General features: G+C 42.9%; 2 protein-coding genes across 3 annotated transcripts in view; both read left to right on the forward strand.

The window, feature by feature from the left end:
- Nucleotides 1-501: 501 nt before the first annotated feature.
- RSAD2 (radical S-adenosyl methionine domain containing 2) lies at nucleotides 502-5,871 on the forward strand. The gene is made up of 6 exons (XM_021551159.3): nucleotides 502-826; nucleotides 1,011-1,172; nucleotides 1,605-1,834; nucleotides 2,664-2,813; nucleotides 4,266-4,298; nucleotides 4,859-5,871. The coding sequence occupies exons 1-6, from the start codon at nucleotides 502-504 to the stop codon at nucleotides 5,021-5,023; spliced, it is 1,065 nt and encodes a 354-aa protein (XP_021406834.1). The 3' UTR covers nucleotides 5,024-5,871.
- A 3,779-nt stretch (nucleotides 5,872-9,650) lies between these two features.
- Nucleotides 9,651-21,781, forward strand: part of RNF144A (ring finger protein 144A) — a 62,761-nt gene continuing 50,630 nt past the window's right edge. For both annotated transcript variants that reach the window (XM_077782415.1, XM_031504447.2), the window contains exon 1: nucleotides 9,651-9,781. The gene's annotated coding sequence lies outside the window, so the exon portion shown is untranslated. The remainder of the gene's footprint in view (nucleotides 9,782-21,781) is intronic.

The raw sequence follows: 21,781 nt of genomic DNA on the forward strand, positions 1-21,781 counted from the left end.
AGGTGCTCAAACCTGCTCCCAGCCCCAGGAAAGCGGCGGGGTCTGCGGTGGCCGCGGACCACCATGTGGCCTCCAGAAGCGGCTCTGGAGCGTGGGGACTCTGGGGCCACGGGTGGGGCCGAGCGGCAGGAGGAAAACACCGCGTCTCGGAGCCAAGTTTCGCTTCTGGGAGAAGGGAAAACGAAACCAAGCTGTCCGCGGTTCTGCGCGGCGCGGCGGGATGGGCGGGGAGGGGTGGCGGTCACCGCACATTTAAGTGCGGAGCTCCGGACACCTCTCTGCAGCCTGCGGGGCGAGCCGAGCCGAGCCGGGTCGGACTGAACTGAACCGAGACCAGCCGAACTGACCCCAGCCGAATCAAGTCCAGTCGAACTGTGCCCAGGCGAGTCCAAACCCGCAGCACATCCCGCTGGGTCCGAGCCGACCGAGCCGAGCCGAGCCGAGCCGAGCCGAGCCGAGCCGAGCCGAGCCGAGCCGAGCCGAGCCGAGCCGAGCCGAGCCATGCAGCTGGCCCTGCTGTCCCGGCTGCTGTCCGTCGGGCGGGCGGTGCTGGCGGCGCTGCGAGGGCGCCTGGGCGCGCTGTGCTGGAGCCTGGCTCCCCTGTCGCTGTCCCTGTCCCTGTCCCTGCCCGGCTGGCGGGACTCGGCCCCGCGGCCGCAGCGGGAGCAGGAATGGGACGACGCGCCCCCGACGCCCACCAGCGTCAATTACCACTTCACCCGGCGGTGCAACTACAAGTGCGGCTTCTGCTTCCACACGGCCAAGACCTCCTTCGTGCTGCCCCTGGAGGAGGCCAAGCGGGGGCTGGCGATGCTCAAGGAAGGAGGTGAGTCCAGGCGAGGTGGGGCCGGAGGGAACCGGGGAATGGGGACGCCGCAGGACCAAGTGCCGTGGAAAAAGTTATCCCGGGGATGCCCCTCGTCCCGCTGTCTTGGGGCATTGATAACATTGAACAGGAGCAGGCATTGGGCAGCAGAGATTCATAGCATCTTTCTTTGGTCCTGCTCTAGGAATGGAGAAAATCAATTTCTCGGGAGGAGAACCGTTTCTTCATGACAGAGGCGAATTTGTAGGCAAACTGGTCCAGTTTTGCAAGCAGGAGTTGGAGCTGCCAAGTGTCAGCATTGTTAGCAATGGCAGCCTGATAAGAAAGCAGTGGTTCCAGAAGTACGGTAAGGAGGGAACACTGGGCACAGCTGGGCTGGGGAGCCTCCATGGGGCAGCCTCACCCATGGATGGGCTTGAGGGCAAGTGGGAGATGGTTTCTTAGTGTTCAATTTTTAGTAAATGCAAATGAAATGTAATTACCAGTGAAACAGTTTTGATTATCTGTTGTAAAGATAGGCATTATACCATAAAAACTTTTTGGTATAATAGCGTAATAAAACAATAGTTCCACCTTTTTCCATAATGCTGGGGACACACACACACACAAACTATGTGTTTCAATACTGATGTGGCTTTTGTGGTTGATAGGATGACTCCACAGAACTGCATTTACATGGCATTTTGTGACAGATGACAAGGAAGTGAAAGTGAGCAGAGTCCTCACAGCTTTTAGCTGATGGACTGGATATTAATCAATTTTCAAAACTTGTTTCCAGGTGAATATTTAGATATTCTGGCAATTTCATGTGATAGTTTTGATGAGGATGTCAACGTTTTAATTGGCCGTCATCAAGGAAAGAAGAACCATGTGGAAAATCTGCATAAGCTGAGGCAATGGTGCCGAGAGTATGCAGTTGCTTTTAAAATAAATTCAGTCATAAACAGATTTAATGTTGAAGAAGACATGAACGAGCAGATCAAGGCACTCAACCCTGTGCGCTGGAAGGTAAGAAAGTACTACACAACACATGTTTCCTGTTCAAAGAAAAAAAATGAAGTCCTGGAGTCATCTGAACCTCTGTTGACCTGAATCTTAGCTTCAGCTTGGGCTGGTGTTAGGAGCCTTCTTCTCAATGCTGCATGGTGCTGAGATAGGTTCTATCTCATTCTGCCCTTAAATGGGGCCCAGCAATTCCATAATCTTTTTTTGGTTGTGTTATGTACAGAAAATTTCAGTGTGTGTAGATCTAGGTTGTTTTAGTATATTAAAATTAACACAGAAAGCCTTTAGCATGTGAAACTATGCTATGGTGTAGAGAAAATTAGGAAAAATTACTGAACAATGATACATTAAAGTCAATACATTGTTAGCAAGATATAAGTGAATATTAATTTTCTCTTACAGAGTATTAGAGATTAACGGACACATATTATTAATTTTTTACTAGAAATAAGTTTGAAAATGGGTAGAGATAATATGACATAAATATGGGAGAACTTCTGGAATTTCTCATTATTTGCTTCATGGATATTGTTATAGACACAGAGCTACTCAAAAAAAAAAAAAAACAAAAACAAAAAAAAACCAAAAAACACTGTAAGTGAAATCTCAGATAGTAAGGAAAATCATAATTTATAACATTTAGAACTCTGTAATGTTAATTTACAAAAAATAAATCTGCACCATGCCCCTTGTGGAGTATTGAGTTATCACAAGTTGTGTCATTTTGGCTCTACTGACAGAAAAATTAAAGACATTGTTACTGAGACTGAAGTCTCTTATCCTCAAGGCAAGTGAAAACATAACATCTTAACCAGGTGCTTTCTTTGTTCAGGTATTTCAGTGCCTGCTTATTGAAGGGGAGAACAGTGGTGAGGATGCTCTTAGAGAAGCGGAAAAGTTTGTTATCAGTGATGAAGACTTTGATCGATTCCTGGATCGCCACAAAGATGTCTCCTGCTTGGTACCTGAATCTAATCAGAAGGTAAAAATTAAATTGTCCCTTTGTAACTTTTTTAATAATGCTAGAATATTTGAAAGGAACAAGAAACTTTAATGGCAATTAATACTTTCCCTATTAAAAGTGGCTTAGAAGAAGTGCAGTACAACTTTATCAGCAATTGGTTTTTTTATGGTAGAAGCCAAGATTTTTGATTTTTTTTAAGGCTTTTCATTGACAACAAAGTTATTAGTGGAAGAGGAAAAACCCATTGTTCCTATTCCTGTGGACACCAGTGGGAGTACTCTTCCTAAGTTGGGCACAAGGTCCTGAAAATTTCAGAGTTAACGTAAACACAATAGTCTAAGTATAGTTTCCTAGTAGAGATTGACATTATGCCAGTGTCATCAACCTACATGAATAAGACAGCATCCCAACCAACATTATATTGGGAACTGAGGAGCAGTACCAAACTAATAGTACTTTTGGGTAATCCTTCTCACAAAAAAGTGGCATTTTTAACATTTTCTGTCTGAACTCCTTTGGATTTCTCACTCAGGCTCTTTATTCAGGAGAAGACTCCTTGTGCTTCTGCAGAGCCTACCAGTTAACTTGATCAGCTGCCATCCAGCTTACATTAACCACACTAAAGGACTTTGGTGCCTAAGGGTGGAGCTCAGGCCACTTTGTAAATGCCTACAGACCCTAAACATGGGATGAGGAGAGTTAGAAGACTCACTTTTAGGAAAGCTTATGTATTAAGTGAAGAAATAGCAAGTTGAACCAAGTTATCATTTAAGGCATTTGGTGAGAGGGGGCACTCATGCACTCATCAGAGAAAGGGTTAAGAAAGTAGGTTTGATTCCAGAAGACTGTTTCTGATTTCTGGTACACCTATGTGAAAGATGAACATCAAATTGATCAGATTTCCTGTTATACACAGCAGCAGGCTCCAGCTATCCAGAGAATTTTAAGGAGGATTTAGGAGATGCCCATTTAACTAAGCAAACCTGTCTTATTTCAGCTGTTGGTTGAAATATTTCTTTGTGGAGACCTGAGAACTCTTTTACCTTTGAGACAGCAGAACACCTTTGTTTGGTGGGGTTATAATTAAACATCCCAGTTAAAATGGTCATATCAGTTGTTTGGAAATTGGCATAATCATTCCAGCATACAAAACTCTTAAGTTCTTCTGGTGTGGAGATTAATAGAAAACTTGGATACTATTGAAAACATCTTTTTCCAGTTGGGTACCCATGTTCCACTTAGACACTGGAGAGGTCCTATTATTCATAAATAAAGTTTTTCTAATAACTCTGTCATTTATTTCTATAAATTTTATCCAAGCTCACTGAAATAGTGGTGATACAGCAGCTGTTTCAAAGATTTGTATCAGACCTTGAATGAAAAGTTGTCTGCTTTTTTTTTCCTCCTTTTTCAGTAGAATAGAATTTTGATTTGTACATGAATTTAATTTTTTCTTTTGATCTATTACAGATGAGAGATTCATACCTCATTCTGGATGAATATGTAAGTCTTTTTTTGATACATGGTATTTGTATGCTAATATATATGTATGTATACAACAGTGATAACCATTAATTTACTCTGCATTCTATAAAACATTTTGACCATGTAGTACAACGAAAAGATGTGATTTATGCCCATCAGAAGTGTTGTGAACTGCAGTACAGTACGACCTAAGGAGGCATTGCCATCAGCCTGCATGTACCACAAATCTTAAGGTGTAAATGTCTAGATTTGCAGGACATCTTTGCTTTTTTTCTTTAATATAAAAATACAGAACTTGCCCTGAAAGTTAAGTTTCAGAGTGCCCACCTAGTTTACATGTAACTGAAGTGACAACGTTTAGTCTTCAAGAATTATGATACTGCTTTGTTCCTGCTAAGATATGTCACATATCTAACCATGAGTTTCTAAGCCTTCAAAGGACTAGAGTGAACCTCTTTGTACACTTACATAGGCTTTGGTGGAACTTTGCAGTGCAACTTGCTTAAGTCTGTAGAAAAATTAAGATTTTGCAAATTGAATTTCTAACATCTTATCATCTTATTTATCTTACGTTCCAGATGCGTTTTCTAAACTGTAGAAATGGACGGAAGGAACCTTCCAAGTCTATCCTGGATGTTGGTGTAGAAGCAGCTATAAAATTTAGTGGATTTGATGAGAAGATGTTCCTAAAAAGAGGAGGAAAGTATGTGTGGAGTAAAGCAGATATGAAACTGGACTGGTGACTCAATATATAGAGTTAGGGCAGTGCACTCTGTAAAAATGGGTGTATCTTTATAGGTGAGTGTATACTTGTATCTGATGCTTTTAACTACACTTGGTATTTTACACAGACTGATCTTCCTCTCATCTGCATACATACATGATATTTGCAGAAATGCTGGGGGATGTAATTTTCTGTGAAAGCATATTTTTAGTCATGAAGAAAATATTGTATTCGTCCATCCTAAAGCCTAGTGGTACATTTTACCTAATGATAAACATCATATTTCACATTGGCAATGTCTTTATTACAACAAATATTTACAGTGAAACCTTGTTTTCATTTTATTAGTTTTATTCATTTTATTTTCCTTTCATCTGCAAATATTGATTTATTATTTTAAACTATTTTCAAACTGTAGGCATACAGTTCTGATGAAGATTCCTTCTCAAACTATTTAATATCATGTAGAACAACCTAACATATATCTTCTGTTGCATACTAGCTTTTTATTTTGCTAAGTCATGAAACTACAAACAACAAAGTTCATATATCAAGCAACCTTGTTTTAAAGGTTGCTTGTCTCAGTAACTAATTAGCTTGCTGGTTATAAACCTGCAGACTTTACATGAAACTAATTTGTTTTTGTGAGAGCTGCCTTTGATTTTAAGAGCAGGTAGCATCAATATAAAATACAAAAAAATAAAAAAAATCCCTAACACCTGAAAAATCTCTAATATACTGCCATCATTCTTGCTTTCTGGGCAATTTTTATGGCTTTATAATTGCAGGTTTTCAAATTTAACTAGTTCCATCCTACCTCTGTCTGAAGGGCACAGGGATAGGCACTGCACAGAGCAGAAGTGAGATGGCACTACTCATTCATCCTGTCCACTGAACTCAATGTCTGGACTGTCTCACACATTTAAATATTTACAGCAGTTGGGAGCCAGCAGGCATTAAATGTATCACATAGAGAAAATGACACCTTCTTCCATTTTTTTGGAAATGCTAGTTGATTTTTTAAAGACGTTTTTGAAAGAGATGTTTTGCATTCCCCTAATGCATCTTCAAAGTTGAAGGGGCAAAATGCTTAAGTAGGAGCTGTTACTTCTGTGTAAAGGAAAGTACTCCTCTGAATATTCTGTGAAAAATTTTCCATTTATAATTCCTTCAGTTTCTATTTTGACTATCCTAACAGTAAATATATTCAGTGGTGCTCTTCTGTCCCCTTGTATTTTGCATTTTGCAATCACAACACTTCCTAGACACTGACATTTCAGTATATTTTTTCTTGCAATAACAGTAAGTGACATTTAAAATGTGGCCCACACACCGTAACCCCACAGTCTTTTGGCAGCTATTTCACTGACCTTGGCTGGAGTTCTCCCTGGCTCTATGGGCAGTGCAAATTTATGTAACTGGGGTTTGACTTTCCCCCACTCAAATATTGAATCTAGTCTCTTCCTCAGTACCTACACCACAACAGAAAATAAGCATTTTCCTTTGCTGCTATCTCAGTCCCAGCATGGGGAATGATTTAATGCTTCAATGTACCAAAAAATCTACAACCCTGCAGTTTCTGCAGAAAATGCCAGCTGTAGCACAGCACACAGATATGAGGTACACAAACTCCTGTTCAGATCCAGAAATCCTGCCATTCTTTGCTTTGCATTTTACCCTGTAAATGGCTATTCTTTTGCTTCCTCTGTGCCTACAGAGGAAACTGCAAGAGAAACAAGAAGGAGCTGAAAATGTCAAAATCCAGTAAATAATGCACAGACATTTAAGAGGGCTTTTGTTAAAAGGTTCTGTGTTCTTACCTTCTTAAAATGTTTTCATATCACCTCTTGTTACCATAAATAATTAGTAAAAGGTTTCTGCTCTGTGTGAAACTCCTTTTCAAAGGAAATATCAGTTATGTACATTGGAAATATGAGTTGTGTACATTGTGCAACTCATAGTTTGAGAGTGATTTCAGTTAATGAACAGCTATTGGCATTTTTATATGCCACATTTATTGTTGTGTAAACCAACAAAAATTTGGCTACAGTTGGTGAATCTAGTTTATTTAAAAATAATTATAAACACAGTTCCTATTGGACCAAAAGTGGACTTTAGGCTTTAATTACACAGTATGGGACTAGAAAAATAAAATGGAATTCAACAGGGTTACTCCCAGGCTTAGTGATTACAGCTATGTTGTGATGATGAAAAGTCAGAATTAAATTTATATCTTATGCACAGATATGCTTAATTGTATCCTTGTGTATAATATCATAGTATTGCAGCTAAGCACTTGCTAAAGATGCTGAATTGGGAAGGAACTCACACTGCATTCTACTAACATACAATTGTTTCTATTTGTAAAAAAAATGTAAAGAATGAGTGTTTGGGAGGATGACTTCTGATAAAACTGTGCCTATACCTTGGGTAGCAAGTAAAATTGTCACTTAAGATGCACTTTAGCATGCCCTCTTATTCAGTGTGAAAGATTCTGATATATTTGAATGTTACAAATGATCTATTTTGGACCAATAGTGTTAAATAATTAGTGCTAAGTTTTTCATGACTGTGTTGCACCTTTCAATAAATGTTTCTATTTTCCTAAGTTTGTCTGTAGTTTTTTTTTTTTTTCTGTAATACAAGTCATACTAGCAGAACGTGTGGCTGCATTCACAGGAGATCTATAATTCTGGATGCATTTAGTCTGTATTTAGCATGGGGGCTGCTTGCACGGTGCCAAGGGCAGCATCGAGGCCGAACGGAGAACAATGGTGGTGATTCTCCTCGCGATGAAAGGCACTTGTTACAAGCCTGAGTGGACTGGTCTGTGCTGGGAGAAGACAGTTCAAATACCTTGTGCTATTCAGATGACAGCCGACACGAAGGGCACAGCTATCCATAAATATCCGAGGACAGAAATAAGATTATCTTCTGTTATGGTAAATAAGAGAGAAAAGCCAGTCTATTTAGAAGACTGAAGACAAGCAGCTTCTCAAGCTCATCTTCCATCTTCAGGCTCGGTAAACTCTTGTACTAGACAACCTCAAATTGAGCTTTTCACAGTATTTGGCTGTGTGTGAGAGCATACTTGCTTTTTACCTCCTCTCTGCCATCCCCCGCACACTGCGGTGGTGTGAGGGCGCCCAGCAGCAAGTGCCGCAGTGACAGGCTGCGTGTCCCGTGCCCGGGGCTGCCGGGCCGTGCGTGTCCCGAGCCCGGGGCTGCCGGGCTGTGTCACGCCGGGGAGGCTGCCGGGCCGTGTGTGCCCCGTGCCCGGGGCTGCCGGGCTGTGCTTGCTCCGTGCCCGGGGCTGCCGGGCTGACCGTGCCCCGTGCCCGGGGCTGCCGGGCTGTGCGTGTCCCGTGCCCGGGGCTGCCGGGCTGTGCGTGCCCCGTGCCCGGGGCTGCCGGGCTGTGCGTGCCCCGTGCCCGGGGCTGCCGGGCTGTGCGTGCCCCGTGCCCGGGGCTGCCGGGCTGAGCGTGCCCCGTGCCCGGGGCTGCCGGGCTGTGTGTGTCCCGAGCCCGGGGCTGCCGGGCTGTGCGTGCCCCGTGCCCGGGGCTGCCGGGCTGACCGTGCCCCGAGCCCGGGGCTGCCGGGCTGTGCGTGTCCCGAGCCCGGGGCTGCCGGGCTGTGTCACGCCGGGGAGGCTGCCGGGCTGTGCGTGCCCCGTGCCCGGGGCTGCCGGGCTGTGTGTGTCCCGAGCCCGGGGCTGCCGGGCTGTGCGTGCCCCGTGCCCGGGGCTGCCGGGCTGACCGTGCCCCGAGCCCGGGGCTGCCGGGCTGTGCGTGTCCCGAGCCCGGGGCTGCCGGGCTGTGTCACGCCGGGGAGGCTGCCGGGCTGTGCGTGCCCCGTGCCCGGGGCTGCCGGGCTGTGTGTGTCCCGAGCCCGGGGCTGCCGGGCTGTGCGTGCCCCGTGCCCGGGGCTGCCGGGCTGAGCGTGTCCCGTGCCCGGGGCTGCCGGGCTGTGCGTGCCCCGTGCCCGGGGCTGCCGGGCTGAGCGTGCCCCGTGCCCGGGGCTGCCGGGCTGAGCGTGCCCCGTGCCCGGGGCTGGGCAGTGCCCGATGGATCCGCCAGGCAGCTCCCGTTCGCCTCCCCGCTCCGTGCGGCTCCTGCCGTGCCTCGTGCCTGCCGCAGGAGCACCGGCCCTTGCTCCGCACTGACACCGACACCCGGGAAGCTCGGACAGCTCCCGCAGAACAGCCGTGCCCGTCATGGTTCCCGTGCCTTCCCCTCCCTTCCCTGGCAGGCAGGACAAACCCCCCGCCTCCTCGGCTCAACCAGCCCCGTTGTTCTCCCTGCCGCTGGCGGACCTGCTGAGCCTGGCCCGTCAGGCTCAGGCAACCCGAGGTGCTATTGCTTCAAGCAGATGAAAAGCCTCACGGTACGACCGGCGGCGCGGCGCGGCGCGGCTCGGCTCGGCACGCCCAGGCCGGCGGCGCTGCCAAGCGGGAAATCCCGGGATCCCCGCGTCGCGGCCGGGAGGCGCTTCTCGCCGCCGCCAGGGGGCGCCGCTGTGCCTGGCGCGGCGCGGCCGCTTCAAAGTGGGCGGCGGCGCGAGCGCGGCCGTTAATGGCGCCCGCCCGCCGCGGGCGCGCCCGCCCCCGCCCGCCCTCACCCCACCCTCCTCCTCCCCCGTCGGAGAAAAGACCGGGAGCGGCGCCCGCCGCGCACACTCCGGCTCCGCGGGGGGTGGAGACCATGGTTGGGGCGGCGGCGTGCTGCCGCGGCTCCGCGGGCTAGCGGGGGACAGCGCCGCAGGGCTGCCGCCGGTCACGGTAAGGCGCCCGGGGCGGGGCAGCCGGCGCGGCGGGAGCGGGGGCGGCGGGAGGCGGCGCGGGGCACCCTCGAGCCCTTTACGTGAAGGGCCGTGGCCGTGTCGGGAGCGGTGCCCGGCTGCGGGGCGCAGGCTGCCGGCGGAGCGCCGCGGCGGGGGCGGAATGACAGCGGCGGCTCGGCCCGCGTGTGCTCTGTCTTGGCGCTCCCATAAAGGAGCGCGAACGTCTCGAAGGAGCCCAGTGCCTGGAGCGCAGTGGCCATTCTTCGGGCGGGGGAAATAAGGAGCCTAGGGGTCTGTGGAGTGCCACCCCCAGCCGTGCTCAACGTGCAAGCGGAGTGTGCAGCCCGGGGAGAAGCCGCATCGTTTGGGTTGCAGGGGTGGAAGAAGTAGGAGTAAGGCTCGGGTTTTCCTTCCCTGAGCTGAAGTGGTGTTGCCGTTGACTTTTTTTTTTGAGCTGTTGGAAGAACCCATAGGTACGACAATGAGGTTGTCTCCCCACCCGCTGGATCAAGGGTATCTTGCTGCTAAACAGATCAGGCCCTGCATCATGTGTGTATTGCTTCTACAGAACTGGAACAGGGAGTGTCAGCAGGGCAGGCTGATGGAAGAAGATACCAGCTCTTTGAATTCTTGTTGTATTCTTGGAAATACTGTCACTTCTGCCCTGGAACATAATATTCCTGTTCTACAACAAGCATAAATGATGATTTATAAATAGATCCATTTGTTTATACTGTTCCCCGTGTAGCCAAACAGCTGTTTACATTGGGAAATGGATTGCTCCATTTCACATTAGCTTATCAGTGCTGGCCCAGGAGTGGCTAAACTGAAGTTACATGTTCTTGGGCAGAATGCTACTGGGGAGATTACATCAGTACTTTAAACTGCTGGTGGCTGGCTTGTCTTCTTGCGTGTGCTTCTCTCACAGGCATCAGAGGCTAGTGAAGGTGTAGTTGCGGGGATAAAAGAGTATGTGAGGTTGTAGTACAGTGAGGGGAAAATGTGTGCCTTTTAATGAAAATGCTTAGTTTATACTTTAATGGGACTTTACAGTGTGGGAAAACTTAGATTATTTTTTCCTGGCAGTGAGGTGTCTAGGTGTCCTGACAGGAAGTTTGTTAAATACCCAAGAGAAGCAAGATCAAGTGAGAAGGGTAGTGGTAGGAGGGAAAAATAGCTCCTTTTGTTTAGGAGTGTCTTGAAAAAGACAGGATTTTCCCCATAGCAATCCTTGCCCCCTGGGATGAAGTTTTATTTTTTTACTCCCCCACTTTCCCTGGCCATTATGTCTCATTATCATTATCCTCTTGTGTAATCTATGTATTATGAGGGGGAAAACCACTTGTGATTGAAATAATACTACAATGATAGGTGTTTCAATTTGATAGAACTACTTTCAATAAGCCATCCTTTATGTAAAACAGGGTTGTTTTCCCCTCATGTCTAAATCACCGATTCATAGCCTAGGTGCTGCTAGATCAAATCATGTGTTTGTCGTCTGCAGTTATGGTAGATTTTTGCCCTTGAAGCACAGTTTTAAAAGTTACACATTTACACTATTAGAAGTAACACTTAGGGACTTTTTTTTTTTTCCTGATTCAGTAGTTTAAAACAATAATTTGTAGGGGAAAAAAAGACTATATAGTTGCTTAAGGTCTTTGGTTTTAAGTGTGGGTTGTTTGTTTGTTTTTTTTTCCCCAATACTGTATTCCAAGTATTTGTCAGATTTCATGTAGAATTTTTTATAACTTCTGACAGCTTTTCTTTCAGTTAAGCCAAAGGACAAAGCTGCTGTCTTAAATGTGAGTTTTGGCTGCAGTGTCATAGAGTGGGTATGAATGGCTTCAGTGTATCTGCTGTATTTACAAGAATGCTCTCATAGGCTGGCAGAAAACTTGTATTTGCCCTCCCAGTGCTGATTCGGGGAAAAATAATGGCTCTGATCATCCTGCCTCCTGGTCGGCGAGCACAGACCATTTTTCTCTTAGAGACCTGATGCAGCAGGGGAACTGGAACCTGTTACACTTACCATATTTCCTGTGGATTAGTATCAATAGTTATGCAGTTGAGTTAGTAGTCTTGGATTGATTAGAAGACTTGCTTTTCATTGTGTTCCTTTTTGCATCTTGAGTTACAAAAAGGAAATGGAAAACAATTGCAAACTAACCCACTGCTCATTTGGAGTGGCGTAGTGATTCTGCTGTGTCTAACTTAGGCTGTGGTCAGCTGTTCTTTTTATAAGGCAAGATCCTTTTCTGTATTGATTTGCAGAAACAAGCTCATAAAATTCATTTTGAAGGAGATCTGACAAAAAGATCATAATGATAATGTCTGTTTTTTACTTCTGATGGCTGGGGGGAAGGAGCTGTTGAAAATAGACTTGGTCTTCTGGCTGCTTGCTGCAAAGTGATATGTTTTTCGTATTTCCTAATCAACTGGGATCAGAAATGCTTGCAGTTTTTCTCTATATGTAGTCAGCAAATTCTGGAGCTGGCAAAGATAGTATAAAATGGATTTTCGAACAGCTTGGTTGTTTGCTGATGGGGCCACTTATAGTGATAACACCATTAAGTGTCTTTTCTAAAAGACTGAAGAAAAAGAGGAACAGAGAAGGTGAATCGGTATGTCTGGTAACTTTTTGTTTACTGTGAAGACAGAATATCTTGTCAGACTGTTCTAGTCTTGGCGTGACTGTTACTACAGCAACTTTTTCACCTTTTCATTCATAGAATATCAAGTGAGTGCTAGCTTTGCATTGAAACACCTTGGTTGCATTGAAACACCTTGCTGTTATTCTCTGACAGTTCAAAACAACTTCATCCTGTTTATATTGAATGCAGATGACATGTGATTGAAAAAAATGCACTAAAGCTTATAAATACAGACTTGATGTCCAATGGATCATCTGAAATACTTCAGAATGTGGAGAGGTCTTGCAGGTTGTCTGGAAAATTAAATTCTAACTTATCAGGTTCAGGTGTAATTTTTTTCATTGTACACAGATGTTCAGCTTTATTTGCATTGATTACTGCTTTGCTTGTGAACAGCCAGATTTCATAGTTTTGGAGTCATTATTCTTGATTTTCACTTGGAAATTTTACTGGCTGTTCTGTTTCTGGAGTATATAGGTTATTTCATCTAACCATAAAACTCCATTTTGAACTACAAGCTGTGAAAGCTATCCCTATGGTTTTTGGAGGCAGTTTCAGCTGACCAGCCTTTGTCTCAACTCTACTCTCTACTAAATAGATCATACATAGCATAAGAATTGTTTACTGTTCTACTCATCCAGTCCTTGCAGACAACTTTTATTTAGCCAGGAATATGAGATACAAGGAATATGAAAATGAATTAGGAAAATATATTAAGGCAAAAATCCATCATTAGCCCTTGCTAATCAGATACATTATCAGCTTCTTCCTATACTTATTATTTCTGTTGTTCAGCAGTTGATTTTCTTCATGTTTGATCACTGATGAGAATCTGTGTGTGGATTTTATAATCTCAGAGATACTAACTTCCTTCTATGTGTACTTTTTTATGTGTATGTATGTAAAGCATATGCTATGTAGAACATTTTATGCAGTGTATGTATATAAATTACCTTTTTCATTTCTGTGATGGGGGCAGGTCTGACAGAATCATCAGAAGTGGTTGCTTCCTGTCCTCCCACCCAATGTTTTCAGTCAGGACTGCCTCTCTGCAGTGACCACACAGGATGGCTGTGGTGATATGGGTGAGCAGAGTCTGTTCCTTGCCCAAATCCCCCCTCCCTGACACGTGACAGGAGGGGTCTTGCTGCATTCTGTAAAGTAACTGTATTTTTCTGAGCCTGATGCTTCAGACAGTGTTTGTCCTTTTAGGAGGAAAATGAATGATTTTTAAGTCTGGGTTTCCTTCTATTCCTACAGTTTTCCCTTCAACTCTTTATTCCCATTTTAAGAAATGCATCTATCCAGACAGAATGAGAGCAGTGCTCTGTGACTTGTGTGGTCAGACTTGTGTCTCCAATGCAGTCTCATAACAGAAACTTCAAGACCAAGCTATGGGCAGTCAGTGTATATATTTTTTTAGCCTGCTTTTCTGAGAAAATAGAGATTGCGTACAACTCTCTGTGAATGTCTGACTTTCATTGTTGCTCTTAATTTCTAAACCTTTTGAGCAATTCCAATTACATTTGTGAGAGGGTGGTAGCTTATGTCCAATAAACCTACACCTTTTCTGGCAGTAGGTAGCCTCAGCAGATGGAAAGATCCATGCTGAAGGACAAATTGAAGTCTGTACTCTTCCTGCAACTTTGACCCATTCCTAGGAAACTGGGTTTTACTGGCCCAGTTGCTTACAAATCAACTTACATTGTGTTCATATTTTTTGACACTGTTTCAAATTATGCTGTTCTTTCATTTCTGAATATTTTTGCAATGCTGTTGAATATGAAGAGCAAGTGTTTAGTCTTTAGCCCCAAGTAGCTTAATAATACGGCAAAAAGTACATGAGAAAGATTCACTGGTTTTTAAAAATATTTTATTATTGTTCTTCATACCTGTCCTGCTTATGTGAATTCCTGTTTGTTAAAATAATTGTTTTAACTCTTTTATTAATTTTACTTTGTAATAGCAACTCTTTAGACACCCAGAAACTTTCTTTGTAGTTGTATCATATAAAGATTGTTCCCCAAATGGAACAAGACTTAATAGGATGCAAACTGAAACAGTTCAGTCTTATTTCTGTATTTCTCCTTAGTGTTTGTTTTCTGTAAACAGACTCTGTGTGAACCTTTCAGTTAGCTGATCACTTTTGCCGTGCTGCTATCTGTTGAATACATCTTGTGGTCTTTGTCTTGTCATGCTGACTTGATTAATGTTGTACCATTATCTTCTTTCATGAATAATACATTTCCTGTCATGCAGTTGAGCCTAGAGGAGAAGACACCTACACCTACTTTCTTAGATTAATTATACATTACTTTTACCTTTGATGTGTACTGTCTATTCTTACTTCTGTGGAAAAAGTGCTGACCAAAAGATACATGTTGAGGGAGTATAAGGTATGTTAGATTTGTGGAAAGGCAGCATATATTTAAATAAAACCAACCAAACCGAGCCCTAGCTTTTATTAGAGCTTCCAGTTTTTGGTTTTTTTTTTTTTTTTTTTTTTGTACTTCCAATATTTATTGACAACTTATATTTTTGAAAGGTTTTTGGTGCTTTTTCTCTACTTTAAATCACCAGGTTTTTGCTGGTGTCAATTACTGTTTTAGTTGTGTGTATGTGTCTAGCTTTCTTGCAAAGATGTGATAGTATTCATTAGGTCTCACTGTCGCTGGAAAGCTGTGAGAGGTAGGATAACCTCAGTCACAGATGTAGGATGCATATGCCAGCTCAAATGGGCTGTTTGATTATTCCAGCTTGTTGTTTGGTCTCATTGATCCTTAGGACCACACTTGGAGACTGCTGTGCTCTGGCTTGCTCCAAACACTGAGCTGACATAAGCTTTATGCCTCGGGTAAAAGGGAACAGTCCTCTCTTCCTGTTAATCACTGAGAAGTGAAAATGATGCAGGTTAAGCACAACGTGGTGGTGAACCTTGTAGTTGCTACAGGAACTGAAGCCAGCCGCTTTGTAAGGGTGTAGTGTTTATTATCTGTAGTTCTGATGGTAAGCACTTAAAAACCTTCAGAGTATATGGATGCTCATCCATTCATACTCACCTGCAGGATGTAAGTTTGTCTCAAGGCTACAAGCTTCTTTGTTTCTATTTGCCGTGTGATGTGACAGTCGCTGGCCTTGGGGAAGGTTGTGCTGGAAAAATTGGTGCTGTGTGAAGCTTGCTCAAAGCAGTGCTGCTGACCCTGGCACTGCTCCATGCAGTTGGGGCTCTGCTCTGTGTGTTTGGTTCTGCCCTGTATTTTGGATCCTTGTGGCTCTGAGGGAGCCATTCTTTGCAGTGCGAGTTCATCTTCCCTCCACTGTAGTTTTTCATCTCTGCCGCTTGTTGAAGTGAACAGCTTGTCTCCATCAAACTGTTGCTGTCACTGGGCATCAGCTGTGGTGGTGTTCAGAATATGTAACGTCATGTCATGTCTCTCCTTTCTTGCATGATGTGATGTCTACTGGAACAGCAGCATTGGCCATTTACTTTGCATGGATTTATGTCTGAAAATCCATTCTTAAAGGTTTTACCACTGCCTTTTATTGAGGGTGAAACGTAATAGTTCTTAGTGGTTTTACTGTCTTAACCCCTTTACATCTGTAGAGTTGCTAGGAGTGTGATAAGCCATTTCTCTGTCTTCTGTTCTCTTTTATTCTAGCTTGTCATTGTCTTAAAAATATCACTTAAGAGGGAGCAAAAGGGTAGTTCTAATTTCAGTTCATGTTACGTAGTCAAAAATCAAGGTATGACAAATTAATAGACAACTCATAAATCCAAAGAATGTGCTATCTTTTTAGCAAACTGTCAGTTAGTGCTAAATATTTGCATCAGACACTTCACATTTCTGCTACCTTCTTAGAAAGGTGAACTTCACAGATTTGAATGAAATAAAATGTTTGACTGTGTTCCCTTCTTTTCAATTTAGACTACTGTTGTGAAGCTTTCTTACAGTTACAGATGAATGTGTTTCCAGGAGCTGCTTTTTTTTGGAAGGTTTACTGTTTTGCTTTGTCTTCTCTGAAAGGTCTGCATGGGGTTTTTTGGGGGTTTCTTTGGTTTGATTTTGTTTCCTGTCCTGCCAGATTCTACTATATTGGTCAATACTATACTGTACTTGTACTGTATTGAAACAACACAGGCATGTCCTTGCAATTTTATTAGTAGGAATAGTTGATTTTGGATGGGATGATTCACCACAGCTGTCAATATAAGGAAGAGTCAAACCATTGTACCCCCTTCATTGTGCTAATAGTGATGTACCATTTTGCTGGCTGGCAACACTGCTGTCAGTGGCAGCTTCAGAAAGGATTGCTGCAAGGGCAGTGAGAATCTGCTTTCTTCCTTTTGCCTTGGTATCTTTTCTTGTGCAGCTTCATTTCTTACCCCATGAGACTGAGCCTATCCTTTTCATTAAAATGACAGTGTATTTTCACTGTGTTACCAACCAATTCTATCTTGAACTGTGCAAGGGCAAAGATGGTGCTACTTTTGGAGGGGAAAAAAAAACCCACAACAAACCCTGCAAAACAAAACAGTTTTTGTGCTGTGCTGGACAGGATGTTACTAAAACTATAACCTAGAGAGTTCCAGGTAAAACAATATGTGAACATAAGGATGTCTTATTAAAATCACCTCAAGTAATGTCAAAATCTATTTGTTTTCTCAATACCAAGGGAATTTCCGTGTGATTGCCTTAACTTGGGACTTATTCAGCCCTACTGGTTGTGAAGAATTCACAGTATCTGGAGCTTTACAGGAAAGAGAGGAAATAATTATCTTAAAAAAAGGTCTTTACAGTCAAGAAAGCTTAAAACAAGCAGGATTAAATGAAAAACAGTATGTGTCTACGCTCTTGGAAATTGCTGAAAGGCTGCTGAAGGTTAATATCTGTCCATCAGCAAATAGGTCCTCCTAGAAATGTGTAGGAAATGTTCTTTGTGGCAGCTGTAGACCTGAGTTTAGGTATTTCATATTAGCTAAAGTCTTTGTGTTTTGGGAGAAATCAGAAGTTACTCAACAAGATTGTTCCTGGGCATTCTTTGGGCTTGATTTTTTTTTTTTTTTTAAATTTAGTGAAAATATGTAGAACTCCACTACCAGTAAACAGTAAATGCTGTAACAAGAAAATAAAGAATAATTTTGAAGACTCATGTTTCTATTTTATACGGACACCTAATTTTTGAATATGTGCATCAGATAAAGCACATCATGTTTTAATGCGTTTATTGAATGCTCAAAAAGGCTTTGTAACAGAACCTTCTGTGATTTGCATCATTATGTTCTTAGGGAGGCCAAATTGACTTTCTCTTTAATTGAGGTGGCTCCTGATATTTAAAATTATTACATACCTACAGTGATGGAAAGTCTGCAGGGATCAGAAAAGATTCCCTCATTTAGATTCCCTCATAGAGCTTTTTTTCCTGAATGTACTGTTTTCATATTTCTTTAAAACAAGTTACTTTTCATAATAATAATACAAAAAGCCTTCTCCAGTTTATTCCCCTCCATTTTCTTCCTATTCAGCAGCCATTCAGTACATGGAAATAAGGAAATGAGGATATTTTGAAATAGGGATACTTTGCATGAATTATTTCCAAAAATATTTGCTGGGTTTGAATGTTGACGTTTTCTTTGGATGTTAACAGTTAGGGAGTATAATAAAACTGTCAAAGAAAAAAAAAAAAGAATTCCTCAGAAAACAATAATGTAAATACAGTGGTTTTCCTCTCAATGCAGTATACTTTTGTAGATATAATCTATTCTGGGAAAGTACCACAAATGCAAAGTATGCAGATGCAAAGAGTGGCTTTGGGGCAGTCTGTCCCAAAAATGACCAAATGTTGGACATCTGATGGTACAGCTTAAACTGTATTAACTCGTAATGTGTGAAGGCTTGAAGGCCAATGAGTGAGCAGTGCTGTATGATGGGGAAGATGTGAGTTATTCCAGAATCCTCTCAGAAGGTTGTCTGGTTTTAGCCACGCAGGCAGCCAGGTTGAGTGGCCTTTGGCGACTGTGGTGTTATGAATTAAGGATTGCATGCCTTGTCATAAATTCATAAATGGGCACGCAGGGAAGAGGCTGTGCGCTCTGTATGTGGAGCTGTATTTTCCTTCATGATTATTGCTATTTGGATCTTTTCCCTCTTTTTGTATGCTGTCCCTGTGTGTGTTTTCTTGTGTGTGTTAGGACAGGGGTGTTGGTTAGTTGACTTAGTTTTGAGAATCCAGACTTAGCTTTGAGGCAGAAAACTAAAGATAATTTGCATATGTAATTCCCTTTTCCATCCAAGAAGCATAGTCCTCTCTTAACTAGTAGAGTGCTTTTGGGAAATGTCTGATATGGCACAGGATATGGAAGAGTACTGACAGTCACCTTGAAACAGCTCTCATCCAACAGACATAGGGAGACTGTCCCCAAATGTTCCAGGGTTACAGGGAGTATATGCTTTGGGATAATGCCATTATATCAATTTCTTCTTGCCTCCTGTTTTGTCTTTATTTTGGCTGTGCAGCTCACTGCCAGTTGCGGTGGTGGAGCCATTGCCAAGTTAATCCGTCTGGCTTAGCCTGTGCAAAATGCAGTTGCACCTCACTTTACATCTGTGCCTCTTCCTGTGTTGTGGGGCCAATCTGTAGCCCGAAAGGAGTTGCCTGGTGTGTTCCTCTTCACCTAGAAACTTCCTGTGTGGTCAAGTTTCAGGAGGGAAGGAACGTGAATCTATGGTCTTCAAAATGAAAGAGTATTTCCTTTTTTTTCTTTCAGTCAAATACCTTCTGTGTTTCAAGGTTTCTGAGATTACAGACAAGTTCATTGGTCCATTTGTGATTGACTGAGAAAATTAGGTTAGGTTAAGTCTGTGTTGATTTCTAGGTTAGATTGAACCTTAGACCCTTCTTTATTTTAATTTCTCTCTAGTACTTGTAAGTGAACAATAACTTTAAAAATACTTGCTAATGAGGGAATTAAAAATGAGTTTATGTTCTCATACAATTATGAGAAAGTTGCAAAATTTACAATGTTTTTACACATAACTCAGATCCCAATTATGGTCAAATTATTTTAATATTTTTCCCTAGGAAATTTGGCTGGCCGTGTGGAAAAAGCATTTTTTTTCCCAAAAAATTATATTATTTTTTGAAATTGTGTGATATGCCTACCTCTACCTTTTTATAGGAAAACATACAATATTTAGTCAATGTTACTGCATTTGGGGATCTTCTGGAAGGCTTAGAAAAGCTTATCTGGTAAAATGAATATGTAATTGTGACTTCATTATTTTAACCATAGGTTTTGATTGTTTGTTCTTCATTGGTGGGAAGAATAAATACAGGGAAGACATTTCCCATTCCAGCTTTTTAATAAGCAGGTGTGTATGTGGTGGGGAATTGTCTTCTCACAAAGACTCAGTTCTGCTTTTCTATTGCATATATTATAATAAACCTGATAGTTAAATCTAACCATTTCTCTTAAAAATTTTAAATGACAAAGCTTCTTTAGAAGTGCATCCAAGAGTCAGTAGAGTAGTAATAACTGTCAAGTTCAAAGCAAAGCTAGCAATTAAATCTTCTGGCCTATCATGCTAGAAATGTCTTAAATTTTCCTGTTTTCAGCACACAGTATCTCCTGTATTAGTATGAATGGATCTATTAAAATGCCTTTTATCACAGTGCTTTGAGCTTTTCTATTTTCATGAAATCATGTAGCTGCTTTCTGTAAAAAGCCTTTTAAAGATCTTCCCACATGTGATGTGATGAAAAGCACCTCACTGTTGGGAACCAGCCAGTCAAATAGCTGTTGAGTAACCTGAATATTGCTTGCCAAGAGAAAATGGTGTGGTATATGTAAACCAGAGGGAAGGAGGGGAGGGACTGTGGCAGGTGGGTAGCTTCTTACTCTGCTTCAGAGAATCCATGGGAATTTCTTTTCCTGCCTTGAGCAACAGCATACTTAAGCTGGCACTGTGCAGCAGGGAGCTTTACCCAGAGTTCATAAGGGCTTCTCTCTACTCTAAGCTGTACACTTAAATTTCGCTTAAGTTTCCAGGATGTAGCTCTGTGTCTCCTTGGCACAGGGTTTCAATTTATTTGTGGCCTGTTATTGCACAACAGAATTTCCCATTGAAAAGTGTGTTGTGTTCCTGGATGCTGTGGGAGCTGGTGCTGCTGAGGGATCTCATCTTTCACTCTCTTCCCCCTGTGACTAGGGCTGACAGTGTAGGACTGTATGAAATGCTGTCTCCTGACAAAGCTAAGGAGGCTGCTGAGAATATGTTTTGCATAATCACAAGTTGTCACCACTGTGAGTAAAGTGGGAATCCAAAGCTGAAATTCGTTCTTGTGCATATAACCTGTCAAACCTCATCCTCTTTCCTGTGTGCCCTTTAGCGTTTGTCCTTGGACCCTGTGGCTGCCAGGCTGTGAGCTGCATCATAAGCTCTGACAGGATGAAGTGGAGAGAGATGAGTTCATGGCCATTTGTGCCTCCTGGCTATTCTTGGCTGACACAGAAAAACAGATCACCCATGGGTTGTCACACAAATACAGAATAGATCCCACAGCCTTTCTTTCCACGTCTGCCGCTGGTCCTATGCTGGGGCTGACAAAGGTTTTTTAACTCTTCTACCTGTCATCTTGTGGCTCTGTACAATACAGTTTTCTTGTTGGGCATCCATTACGCCACATCAGCAAAAGCCTGCCAGGTGAATGGAGCAGCAGGCAGCTGTAAAATATAAGCAAGTAGATAGGTATCTGTGGGAAATAAACTGAGAATCACAATGTTCCAGGACTGGGCCTAGGCAAGATGCCATTTAACATTTTCATTTCTAAGACAGAGGCTTAAAAAGGAAAAAAACCCAAACATTCAATTATGCTGTTTACCAGATTGCAATAAAAAGTAAGTAGCCACAGAGAATGATTTATTTCTTTTTTGATCAGTAAAACTAAAGGTATATATACAGGATGTAGCTGTTCAGGTTTCTTGGTGAAAAGTTTTCCAGACATGATTTATCAGGGACTGCATCCTGGACAGCAGCAGCTCTGCAAAAGTGTAGGGATCAGTCTGGATACAGGACTCAAGGTATCAGTGCGCTGCTATAGGAAGGGAAGATAGGAATAATTTAATCCTTGGTTGGTGGGATTTATAAAATAAGCATTTTTCTCCTGGCATGATAGAGGTGTTACTAATGACAATAATGCTCAAATTCTGTATCTGATACTAGTTTTTACATCTTTAAAAGGTCTTTTGAAAGCCTTCAGGTGGATAGAAAGAGCCACAATAATTACTAGTGGTGAAAAAATTCCTGGAAGTGATGTAATATGGAAAGGGTGGAGTGTGAGCAACTGCT

This window comes from Lonchura striata, chromosome 3 (assembly GCF_046129695.1).
Source record: "Lonchura striata isolate bLonStr1 chromosome 3, bLonStr1.mat, whole genome shotgun sequence".
In the NCBI taxonomy this organism is placed as follows: domain Eukaryota; kingdom Metazoa; phylum Chordata; class Aves; order Passeriformes; family Estrildidae; genus Lonchura; species Lonchura striata.